General features: G+C 27.0%; 1 protein-coding gene across 4 annotated transcripts in view; it reads left to right on the forward strand.

Moving 5' to 3' along the window:
* Positions 1-14,442, forward strand: part of Ppn (proteoglycan-like sulfated glycoprotein papilin) — a 46,935-nt gene that overhangs the window by 13,071 nt on the left and 19,422 nt on the right. For all 4 annotated transcript variants that reach the window (XM_089215949.1, XM_089215930.1, XM_089215943.1 and 1 more), the window contains exons 2-5: positions 3,100-3,160; positions 11,524-11,726; positions 13,883-13,943; positions 14,306-14,388. In XM_089215949.1, the coding sequence (XP_089072075.1) occupies positions 3,100-3,160; positions 11,524-11,726; positions 13,883-13,943; positions 14,306-14,388 (408 nt within the window). The remainder of the gene's footprint in view (positions 1-3,099; positions 3,161-11,523; positions 11,727-13,882; positions 13,944-14,305; positions 14,389-14,442) is intronic.

Genomic DNA, 14,442 nt, shown 5'->3' on the forward strand with positions numbered 1-14,442 from the left:
ATGACATCTTAATATTTTAATTTGGGTAATATTTCATGGTATTATTACGTACCTATTTTCATATTTATAATTTCCAATTTCATACAAGTGTTAGGTCATATCGTATAATTACATAATATGAGTAACGTAGTATTTTCTTCATAACAATTATACTAGAACCCAAAGTAATTTGTCTGGAAAAGGGATAATAATATATAGGTACCTACAGAGTTATACGGTATCATTGTTTTCCATTATCCTGCCCCCTTTCGGTCAACGTTGTCGGTTACTTTTGATGCCTTCTTTAGGTCTACCAGTCCACAATAATCGGTCGGTGGAATGCGTGTCCCTTGATATTCGATTAAATCGTTAAAACTGTTCTTCTACAGCGTAATTTTTTTTTCTTTTATTTTTTGGTTAGTTATTTTTTTATACACTCATTCCGATTACATTAAGATTTATTTGTCTGTTCATCTGTCAACGTGTATCTAACTACGTTATTTTACACCTCTACAGAGATCTTAAGCGTTTCTGAAAGATGGTAAAAAATATCAAAAATATGTGAATTTCATTGAAACTTCTATTTAAAAAAAATCATTATAATTTAAAAGGAATGAATTTATTAGTGTTTTTTATTCATTAATCATATTAATTTATGATTGAAACGTTAAAATAACCTTAATGTATAATTATATTATATATATATATTTTTTATACACCTAGTTATATATTTATTTGCTGTTTTCAGAACCACAATATTAGTATACTTAGTTGCTTATATACATTAAAATGTTCTGATGATAATATCATTATATATTTAATATTTATAATAAACACCAATGAATACGAAAATTAATTGTTAATATTAAAATAAAATGCTCCTTTGTTAACATGCGGCACCTGTTTGGTATTGAGCCAAATTAAATATCTACAATTCTTCATAATACAATTAGTTTATAACAATTATATTTTAATTAATTAAACATCTAATATTTTTTTTGAATAATAAAAAAATTAATGACTATAAAGAACCTACCTATATGTATATTCGGATTATGAGAACAATTAATTATTATAATATAACAATACAAAACGATAAAAATATGCTTCTACTTATACATCAAAACCTACATCTGTTTTTAATTGTAGAATCGTTATGCTTTTTCATCCGGTTTCATCCGGATACCCTATAATATATCGTATTTATAGAAAAATCAAGAAAGTTTTTTTTTAATGTTTAAAAATGTTCTTCCATAATAGTTTAAATTTTAACATATCCGTTTTTATTATTTAAAATTAAATTATTAATTTGAATTGTCAGAAACTCAGGATGTTTGAAAAAACATACAGCATATATACTAAATATATTCAGTATTTCAGTAAATCTATATAATCTTTATGTATTCTTTGTTAACTTATATCTAAGTATTGAAAAAATAACATAAAAAGTCTATGAAAATTCAAACTATATAAATATTAATAAATTCTAGGTTCATATTAAAACATTATACTTTTTAATTCATACAGATTGTTTGAATGATTTCCAATTAATATATTTGTTGATAATCATAATAAAGAAAGTGGAAGCCTCGTTCAAGTTATAATGTTATATAATGAAATACAACTTAAATAAAATTGTTCATGGTAATCAATGTTGTACGAATATTATAAACGGTATGATATTATGTTATCGGAGAAAATAACTGTTGAATATTTAAAATTTAGTAATGGGGCATAAATTAAATTGTAATATTAACGCATATTATAGGTATCTAATAATATTTATTATCCATGAAACATTTGTAATTTTATATGATAATAGTAAATTATAATATTATGATTCTTATTTATCTTGACATAATACAAGGTATAATATTATTATATTATTCCGAATACAACATTATTTTTAAAAATAAATCATACGGTTGAAAAAAATCAATTATATCCACAGTTTTATAATAACCCACAAAAATGATTAAATAGCAATTTAAAAACGATGACAATTTTTGTAGCTGACCAAGACTGTTAGTAGAGATACGAGATTGTATACGCCACCGACCGAGATTAATTTTTTTTTTTTTAATAATAAGATAAAATAATGTTCTTACATATTTTGTCGTTATGCGTGTTTTATTAAAAATCTGAGTGCAAAATGATCTATCGATTATTATATCTTAACTTTGTGTGTAATATCGACGAGTGAGGTTTACCACACAGTGAGACGGGCTCTGATGTATAAATATATAGTATAATTGCTGCTGCTTCGTTTTTTTTTAACTCGACATGAAAAACATAATTAATATTATATTGACGTCTAAATGATTATATGGATGCCTGGATGAGTATCGTATCGTATATTTGTATGTTAATATTGTAAATGGATATTATAGCCCATAGGTATCTAATATCTATATTGGTTTTTCAATTTAAATCACGTGAACACGTTTCAAATAGTAATACGATTATTTTCGATTATGATTTGAATATTCAATAAATAGGCAGTCATTATGAATTTCTTAGGCACAGAAAAAATGTAATTATACAATGCAACAAATGCAAGTTACATACATGAAAAAAAAAACAGATATGGCCAGTATGCCACTACCACTTTTCAATAGAAATTTCCCATTGGCTCCGATATGAATATATTTCGTCTAGAACTAAATAAATGTAGGTACCTACTACAACTAAATAAAATATATAATGTAAATCAGAAATTATTTATTATTGTTAAATATTTTGTTTCTTTTTACATACTATGACACGTGTCTATATCATTAAAAATATTAATTGTAAATAAGATAACCCCAGACCTCCACACGAGTTTTTCTCAGTGAGGTCCAGTAGATGATAAAGAATGGATAGACTATATGAGCCCTTATCATATGGTCTCGTTTTCTAGAGGTCTTATCAAAATTATATACCATTAAATTATAATATATTAATAATGACAAAACTCCTTAGTCCTTACATTCCGGACTTCAATTTCTTATTTTGTTAAAATAGGAATGGCTTATCCATTCTCATATTATCTATGCATAAAGTAATCTCTTTTCGATATTAATTTTAATGCAAATAAACAATATTATTACTATTACAACTTTTTTTTTTCGTTTTCAGGTACCTAGCACTATTGATACTAGTTATATCATTTAACATCTCCGTATCATTGACCAAACAGGTAAGCTTTTTATCGTAATAAAAAAATACATTTACGTGACCATACATTTTGTTATATCGTATAAAATCTATTATTATTATTTAGTCGTATAATATAATATACCTACTGCGTGTAGTTTTAATACACACGCTGCATAATATGGTTTTTTTTTCGTGGGATGTATTGTACGTAAACGTTACACTTGTTGTCCATCGCCAACCCTCCATTCATCAAAACCATACACGTGCTAGCCATGTGCGCACGGTGTACATGTGTGTGTGTGTGTATAATATTGTACAACTGTATAATACATAATATATTATATTGTGTGCAATGCGAACATCAAACAGCTTCGCCGCTAATCGGGTGCCTGGCGCGTTTATTAAAATGTGCAACACACTCCGCAACGGCATTCGGTGGTGCGTCTGAGTTCGGTAGTTATGTGCACATACATTGTGCACATACACGCACGCACGCGCGTGCGCACACACACACACACACACACACACACACACGTGTATATTATACAATGTATGTTATGAAAAAATGACTCATCCACCAGATTTTCATTAGCGTGGCCAAACGCCGATGGAAACGTACGAAAGAACTTGTCAACGAATACGAGATATGAAATATTATCGTGTTCCCGGATGACTGATGATTACGTAAAATATATCCATTCGGCGTAAAAATCTTGTATGTTATTTAGTGCTCTGTCGCGAGTTTTTTTTATGTGTGTTATGCAGTTATAATGACGTGATAATAATAATTTCATGTTTTTTGCTCAAAACAAAGGGCTTAACGCACTGATATATTCAACAGAAAACCAATAATAGATGTAATATTATAGTAACGCCTAATATCATATAATTTAATTATTAAATGCCAATTTAGTATTTGTTGAACAAAAGTTTTGTGATGGGAATAAAGTATGCATATATGCATATTTAATTTGTTACACCATAACTACACTATAAAGTCACCTATTATTAATATACCTATAATATATAATATATATTTTTAATACAGTTTAATAGTTCCAATTACGTTAATCGAATGTTAGTGTATGCTAATAAATCTGGTACTTAAAAACAGTTTCTAACTTAAGTACCTAATATCAGTAAAAGAAAACTTTATGAAAATATAGCAATAAAAAACTGAACGATTCTTGAACTCATATTAAGCATTAAAGTCATCGACCCAGAATATTAAGATATTATATTTACCACTTCACTTGATATTCTATATTTATTTACAGCACTCGTTAGATGCATTATTATCCATCATCAGACGTGATTTACATTCTTCATGTTATTTTATTTTATTTATTTTTGAGTTAATTCAATATTTTATCTAGCTTAACTACTATCTCTATAAAATTCTTACACATCAATGCATTGTATGGGTCTTGCACCTGTAAGATTATTTATTTTTTTGTAACAAGATTAAGGTACACGATACCTTACATTATATTTTACGGATTAATAACTACAACGGACGATAAATTATCGTTTAAAAAATATAATTTAACTTCTCAATTTATTTAAAAATCAAAAAAGAATTGAATCTAGTTCTATATTTTGGTCAATGCTTGCCATATATAGCTGCATATTATAATGTTTTTTAAATTATTGTTTTTTACTTTTACCGACACAATCTGTAAATATTATTTTATTTAAACTTAAGCCTATATATGCCATTATTAAATAAAATATAATCCACGGACTAAACGTTATGAAGTATATTCAAGAAATTAAAATAATCTAGGCAATAAAAAAATATATCTTAAGATTTTATCCTTATTCCTTTTGTCACCTGTTCGTCAAGCGATTAAAATAATTGTATTCCTAATAAATTATTATTCCACTTTTTTTTCTAACCCGAATTCGTTATAGTCATAAATCATGTGTGCGGCCTTTTGATTTATACACACATACCTACCCATCTTTTTGTTCGGCAAAACAGAAACATAATGGTCACTGAAAGCTATTTATCAACACGTCTTAATGGCGATTTAAAGTCAAGTTTGTTATGTGACACAATAGACACGAAAATATGACAAATATCTCTTTGCTTTGATATAAATTAAATTTTAATTATTCAAAAAAAAAAAAAAAAAGCCCCCCGTGTAAATTAAACAGGAAATCTTCTGGACAGCGGGCTTATCTATAATATTATATACTCATATAGTCATATTATTATGTGCCTATACACCGACCATATCTGTGGTAGCAACAATAATGGATATATCATTTAACTTAATCGTGCGCATGGTTATTTTCAACTTAATGCTGTGTTTATCTCATGGTTAGTTTCAAATTGCTATGTTTACCGCATGAGTTATAAATCAAACAACAATGTAGGTAGGTACCTACGTTATAATAGCATTATTGAATTAAATATTAATCCACCAATGATCTATACCTAGACCGGCTTGGTAGGTACCTATATATTTTTGTTTGAAGTTTTTTTTTTATTTGTGTTTGTACCTACCTACCTTTGTGTATTTAATGTCCGTGAATACTTAATATATGTTATAGGTATTAAATATTAGTCGTCCACATTAATTGATTTTTTAGATAATGCGTACCTAATATTATTAAAGCAGCCTTAGTTTAACTTCTTTTCAAGTATTAGTTTGAAAATATTTTGGTGAACGTTATCATATAGAAATTATGACCAACGTTGACTAAATAACAAATTAAATATAATATATTTTTATTTCTACATTTATACTTTGATTTTAATCGACGAGATAACAATGAAGTTTCTTTATATTAGAATTACTACAGTGAACCATAATAACTACTAGTGTAGATTAGAAAAAATATACATTTTTATGGCTTTTATTTGGTCGGAAATACGTGCCCGTTGTTCCAATTGCACGGACGTTGTTGTAAATACCTACAAGAAATAGGATTTTAAAATTCCACTGTTAAACAATAATAAACTTCTACTATATAACATTTATATTATACACTGCATATATATATATATATATTAGATATCCTGTTGCAGTTATTTATGTTAGGCGTAGGTACATATATAGTTATTTGTGCCGATGGTGCAAAGATGGTAGTTTGAAAAAGAAACAGACAAACAATAGATAGACATTTTAAATTCTTCAGTCGACAACCGTCCGTGATTATAATATTATTTTCATCAAATCGATTAAATTTTAAATTGACATAAATACTAGTGAATTAGTACCTAGTGGTTAACGTAAAAATATGATCATTATATTAGATACTCGAAAGAATATATTCTTACCTAATCCTTTTTGATAATTTTGAATTTTGATGTATAAGTGTATATAATCATATGAAATCGTACTTTCGGTGTAATTTTAAAAGATATGCTCGAATTGCATTGCATTCATCTGAATCTATTTCTAGACTAAACTAATTCAGTTAGAAATTATTACCGAATACAAAAAATTTAAACATATCTACACAATTTTTTATTTTTTCCGACCAAAAAATGTTTGCTCTTACTATATCAGTTTTACCATGGTATGTATCAATGTATCATGCAGTTTACTTTTTATGAATTTATAACATTTTTATATTTTATGAATACTAATACAGCTTTGGACAACTAAATTCATATACTAAATAGGTAGTGTTCACTAAAATAATATCACCAATTCACCATGATTAATATATTGAGAACGATATACTATATAATATTATATTATATATAGTTGTAATTAATGACTTCATTTTGTATCTGTAGTACCTTACCAATTATTCAGGTAATTTCAAAAATGTCCATGGAATATCTCTAGTCCATCTTAATAGGTATCTAAAAAATAAATGATTTATATATTTTTAAACGTTCCTATAGTTTTCAAGAAAATTATGAAAAATGATAAAAAAAGTTCAAAAGAAATGCACATGGCTTCTTTTTTTTTTTAGTTTTGGACATAATATTAGTTAATTGCACGCATTAGCGTTGGACGAAATAAATAAATAATTTTGATTATGAGAGTGGTAATAACTAATAAGATATGTGGCATGTACCTACACATTATAGGTGTATGCCTTTAAATGTGTTAATGCACTTACTGCCTGTGCATGTTGTACTTTTCAACAAAGTAAATTTGGCTATATATCTGCAGTTGGAAATGAAACATAATTGGTCATGTATTATTTAGAATAATGTTGTTATGTATTTTTTTTTTTTTTAATTTGTATATTTCATATCTAATATGGGATTACGCGTGATTTAACTTAACTGGTAGTCAAAAACTTGTTTTAAGTACCTAGTGTAACTTAGTAATTTATCGTCAGTAAAAACTAACAGGTAATATTAAGCAATCTATATAATAGTTATAACAAAACATGTTTATCATTCTCATTCCACACATTTAACGACTCAATTTTGATAAGTGTCTAGATACCATATAGTAGGTAACTATAGAATAATGTGATAATAATGGAACCATTATATTTTTTAAACTAATAATTTGTTTAATAACAGACAAATATTTATAAATAGAAATCGATTTTTTTTCCTGATAATTGATAATTAGGTTTTCACTACTAACCTAATACCCTTCCCAGCAATAAATATCTTTTAAAGGTGACAATCATTATAATAGATATAATCCAAATGATACCAATCGTAAATCGACTAGTCGTGGATTAATATTACGTTTAATTTGTTAGTTAACAAACATAATATGATTTGTGCAATAATATTTAGCATAGCATCATATAATTACACACTAAAAAATTTGTATTTTTCGCTATTTAAATTAGGTAATAACTTAATACCTAAAAAGGAATTTTGCCATTTTAAGATTATCTATCTATAATGTAATACGTAGTATGCTTAAATAAATATAAATTTATCGATACTAACATAAATTACAGTTGCGACTTGCACTATATATAAATTACGAAATAATGTACCTCTTTTAATAGGTTGTTGTACTGATTTTATTGGATTTCTTATACAGTTTAACGCACTCAAGTAAAGGAAAATTACAATGCTCTTTCACGAGGGGTGTCCTTGGTTCGACAACGTGAAAACCCTACGAATAATGTGTTTTGGGAAATGATGATAATAAAATATAATGTTCGAGTGACAATGCTATTTGATGGCTTGGTGCGTAGAAAATCCGACAATTTAATCTGTTTCATGGTCGGTATTGTGATTGAAAACTATTGCCATGTATATAGATCATAATATTTTGTACTATTATGTCATAATATATATTTGTTAACATTTTGAACATGACACCCGATATACTGTAGTTAATGTGGGTAGGTACCAGCACATAAAAATTGTAGCAAGCTACAGTTTTATTAACTATTGTATGGATTATACGTGCCTGTACTCAATAAAAATAAGTAATTGCACATATTATCTCAGTGGATACCTCTATAAAATAAGTAAATATAGGCAGAAGTTAATAAATTCAAAAAAGTAATGTTAACTATTTGTCAGTTAGGTAGGTCAGTAAATTCATATAAATATATTTCAATAATATGAAGCAACTGTATGTATCAGAAACGTATATAATATAATAGCATAAGTAATAAATAATAATTATTATAAGGAATAGTAATTTTACATTTTTAATTAATTACCAAAGACAGTCTAGTAAACTAAGTGGATTGTCAGTTTTAGAATTCCATCGAACGTTATACTATTCTACCATTAATGCCTAATTTTATTTTTTTGTTTTATGTTACGTCTTCAACATCAATGTCATTAGCCGGGTACAAATATAATTTACATTTTAAGTTTAATATTTTAATAATATGTACATTTATCTAATAATCATAAGTATTATATAAGAATAGGTTAATACAAATAATAGAGAATAAAGTTAAACAAAATATTAATTGTACATTATATGAAATACTTAAATTCGGTTTTATAGGTTAGTTATTTATAATTACTTCCATAACCACAGAGTTGTTTATACCGACGAATCAAAATCCAGCGACAAATCAGGTTTTGCGATTTTAGATGAAGAAATATTCAAATTTTCCTCCCTTGAATATAACTCTATTTTCACCAATAAAGCCCTCGCTATCCTTATATCACTTGAAATAATTGAACAGTATTGGAAAAACACAGAGTCATTTGTAATAGCTAGTGACTGTCTTAGCTCTATCCTAGCTATAAAAAACCACAGATCATCTAATGAAATAATAAACCATATCCAAGAAAAGACCTCTTCCCTATCCCCTCGATCGATAACCTTCTTTTGGATACCCACACATAAAAAATCCTAATATTGTTATACGACTAAAAAGTAGCGTTGAGACTCTTCGTGGGATTAAAGATTTTAGGGGAAAAGAATATGTTTTAACAAAACACGCGGGGCCTCATGATAAACCATTTAATAAAAAATCTTGAATATAATTATTATTTAAGGCGATAGCGTATCGAGTATCTCGTTTTCTCGGTATTTCGTTGGTGTTTAACAAAATACATACGTAATTCGAGACAAACGGTCAACAATATAAAATTAAAGACGAGTTACGGCAAATACGAATAGGTTGTCCTTTTCAGATAAGTATCTTATATTTTTTATAACGCGCACCGCGCACGTATAATATAATTATATGTACCCATATATTGTATACATATGTATAATTATATCACTCTACATACAGTACCACAAAAAGTACATATCATACATATTATATTGTTTGTGTGTAACATACACTTCATACTGTAGACTCGACAGTGTAGAGTGTGTTGAGACTCGTGATTTCATAGCTCAACACCTTAATACAATATGTGTCCCGACGAATGATATATTTATATTATTGCCTTCTACAGCACTATTTTATAATAATATATTCTCTTCTTTTGTAATCGATACGCAGTCATCAGCGTTTCGATGATGTATTTCCTACATTCTGCAATTTTTTTTAATTTTTTTTTCACGACCACGATGATTAGGGAATCGTGAGAATCGCCCAAGCCGTGATATGATGTCGTGGCGTTATTTTTAACACTCCATTAATCACCTTTAACGAACTCCCGATCTTATAATATATGTCTAGTCGTTACAATACGTGTCCAGTCACCACCACCCGTGCCCACACCTTTTGTCCTGAGTCTTTATTTTTATTAGATATTATTAACAGGTTTGCTATGATACAATTACGGTCGATTTGATGAGTAAAAAAAAAAGAAATTATAAGATTATATTTTAATACGTAGTCGTGAACACCATCATTAATAAATTAAAATATAATATAGGTAGGTTATAAGTTATAAGTTATAACTATTATACAATGTAGGTAATAGGTTATAGGTATATTACATTGGTGAGGGAATGAAATAAAATATTTTGTTTGATAAAAATTTTTTTTTATTGTTCCGATTCATTGATTTTTCACCATAATAAACTTATTACATACTAATTGATAATGATGAGCATAAATCTTTCTATATTTTCCTCATTTTAAATTATAACACTTCACCCTAAAAATATATAACACCTAAATGTTAAATTAAAAATACCTACTTATGAGTACCTACATATTGTGTTTCTTAGATCGAATGTAAAAATGGGAATAATGAAATATTAACACATTACACGTGTAAATAAAATAATAAACAGATACAATTTAAATATAAAGTTATAAAACGAGCATAGAAAATTTAAATATTGCATAGATTTATTAATGTTGAAATATTAATGAAAATCTATAAAAACTAACTGCTTTTTTACTTATACAATTTAATATGGGTTATAAAAAGAGCATGCGTTATACATATATATTTATTTATTTTAAATACCTACTTGTCATAACTGAGCTGAAAATCCTACAATATATTATGATCTAATAATAATTTGATTAAAAATAAATGGTTATGTTGAGTTAGCTATACCATTTATTTTGACTTAAACTGTCTATAATGAGAAAAATTTTATTGGTAAAATTATTGGATGTTATTTTTCAATCTAAATATTATTAATATGAATTTAAGTATCTATATTTAACTACTTTGTACTATACGTTTATACTTATTACAAAATCATGGTAAAATATACATTATTTACCCTCAAGCTTGGTCAAAATAAATATTACATTCGTTTATTTATATTGCATTAGATACTGATAGTTAATAAATATAATGCTATTTATACGAAAAAAACACTAAATAAATAAATAAACTCAACGTCACGTGCATAATATGTTTTGTATATTGTGCTAGTATTTCAGATCATTCAATTGAAAAATAATACATGCATACTCGTATTATTAGCATTTACGTCTAACGTATCGCATATTTCAACTGTCGATGTTTATCGTTGTCCATTAGGATTAGATACATCAATGCATCATACATCTAATACTATAATATTATCTAATATTAATTGTATCATATATGGTTTGAATTCTTAGCATCACCTTCGACACGGTCGACACAAAAGACAACAATGGAACAATACATTTAGCAGCTCCGGATTCGTACCAGAATATCATGTATACCTGGACAGCAGTACCTCGGAGAGTGGTGAATGGAGTCCGTGGTCCGACGATAGCCAATGTTCCCGTAGTTGTGGCGGAGGAGTCGCTTATCAAACCAGGAGATGTCTGACATCCAGGTACTATGACACGTTTGAAGTTTATTATTTTCCAAATAATAATATAATATAACTAAGATAATGTTAATCAATCCAATATGAATCTCGATATATTACTTATGGCTACTCCGTGTGTGGCAAAGAGTTGTATTGAATTGAAAATCATCTGCCTTTAGAGTTGATTATGATAATATTATACATGCATGGGATGGATAATATTATATTGTAATCGTCCTTATTGACTATGTTTGATAATAAACGTCACCGCACAGTGAAATACATGAAATATTTCTATTTTTATTACCTATCATCTTATAAAGTGGGTCTATAAAATGTCATTTATTATAGATATATACTTATGTAGTTGAGTAGTTCCACTAACAGTTATAATAGGTAAACACTAAACCTAAACCAGTGTTAGTTAGTATTTGTTTCGAAACATGCAGTGAAATTGACTCATTAACCAAAACAAATTTAAGCACTTTTAAAGTTTACTATATAAACGAATTAAATAATAATGAAAAAAAAAATATTAAATAGGTCATACAATTTGTTGAATTAACTCTTACCTATCTTATTTCACAAAAAACATTATATATATTACAGCGGAAAAGTTTATTTAGAATCTATTTATGATATATCCGTGTAACAATTATCAAAATCCAGACATAATCTAGAATTGTTACATATATGTGAATGTGATACAAACTATAGATTTAATATAAATTACTGTTCTACACTAATCATTTGACAAGTACGTGGGTAAAAAGAAAACACGACCATTTGGTCATTTTTTGATAAGAATAGAGAACAACACGAAAAGTAAAAATAAAAGTCTTGATTTTTTAAATTTTTTATGATCTTAAATAAATCATCTACGAAAAATAAAAAACCATAATAACTTCCCGAAAAGTACCTAGGTAGATAATAATTTTTACTAATTTCCTTATTTCACTTTTATCCCGCACATCGATTTATTCGATAAGATTTCTATAACTGTATCCCTATGCCAAACAATTCTAAAAAAAAAAAATTATCGATCATCTATCCGAGTAGGTTATACTTACCAATAGCATAAAAATGAACGGATAATACTATTCACCGATGTAATATTGGGCAGTTCCATTTTCCTCCATAAACGATATACAATTTTCCTCCAGTGTCCATTTTCCTCCACATTATTTTCGACTAAAAATGATGTCTATTGTCCTACAATATTTTAGCCAGTGTTGTAGTATTACGTTCCAATTTATAAAAATGGAATAGAGATAATAGGATCACATTTTGTGCTTATCGGTTGATTATTATTAATTAAATTCTGATATTAACTATATATCAGCTATTGAAAAACACTGGTCCGAGTAATTATGAAAGAAAAAATAATTATTCATATTATGTCTAATTTTTCTTTTCTTTAAACAGGTATTCATTTATTGTTGAAATGTTCTATAATTATAAAAAAATATAATACTGTATCATAAATTATTTTTATTTTTTGGTATGAGTAAATTATTTATATTTATTATTTTATTATTTTATTTATAATTTTTTGGTGGAAGATGGAAAGTGGAGGAAAACGACTACGATCATAATATTATTATGATGATAGATTACACCTCGGGTCGGACATTAACGTATTATTGGTTTATATTATAATTAATGCTAAATACTTGATAATTGCTCATTTGTATTTTGAATATATTTTAAATAAAACATTCAAATTTTCTACGTAGATTTATTTTAAGAAAATTAAATAAATTATTGTTATATAAATAGATCTATAAATAGGTGCACCAATTATCACACAAATCAGGAAATTTATTGAAAATAATGAAACTATAATTAGGTACATTATTATTTTATGTAATTATTGGACAGGGGTAATTAATGCAACACGCTAGAATAATATTTCTAATAAATTTCATGAGAGTTTCAAGGAGAACTTCTATAAAATCGAGTAGGTAATTGTAGGTACAGTGTCCTTAAAAATGCGTTAGTCAAAATTATTTTTATTTGATTAGTTGGTAGCTATTGTTATTTTATTTGGCAAACATCAACAAATGGTATCCAGTGTCCATTATATAATTTTTCGCATGAAGCGAATTGGCTCATCAATTTCTAATACACATAATACACCTAATATTAGGCACTTATTTAAGACTTATTTTTGTTTATAGACAAGACGGTTCCGAAGATTGCACGGGATCATCGAAAAGATATTATTCCTGTAATATTCAAGTGAGTATACACTTGTTACAAAATATACAGAAGTGGAAAATCATTTTCAATATAAAATCAGACATTATTCTTTTAAGCCATAGCTATATTTTTTAAACTACCAAATTAGTTTTGTATAATAAAATACTGTATTATGGATCTCAAACTTTTAATAAAAGCACAGTCAAGCCACACTTGAATAAATTTATCGAATGAACATAACATTCATGTACCTCATATTAACAAAATAAATTGAGTAGAGAACCTTAGTTTTAAATTTATGATATTATAACTTCACCATAACAATTATTATTCTTAAATAACGCACATGTCAGTGAACATTAAAAATCAGACGTGTTTGAAATATTCATGGATTTTTATAGGAATGTCCCAGAAAAAGTCTGGATTTCCGACTGGAACAATGTGCTGCATTTAACAGTGTACCATTTGAGGGATTGACATACGAGTAAGAGAAAAATAAAAAATAAACTTTTTACTGTCATACGCTATACAATATAAA

The sequence above is a fragment of the Diuraphis noxia genome, unplaced genomic scaffold (genome assembly GCF_037042655.1).
Source record: "Diuraphis noxia isolate RWA-SAM2 unplaced genomic scaffold, SU_Dnox_SAM2 contig0001, whole genome shotgun sequence".
In the NCBI taxonomy this organism is placed as follows: Eukaryota; Metazoa; Arthropoda; class Insecta; order Hemiptera; family Aphididae; genus Diuraphis; species Diuraphis noxia.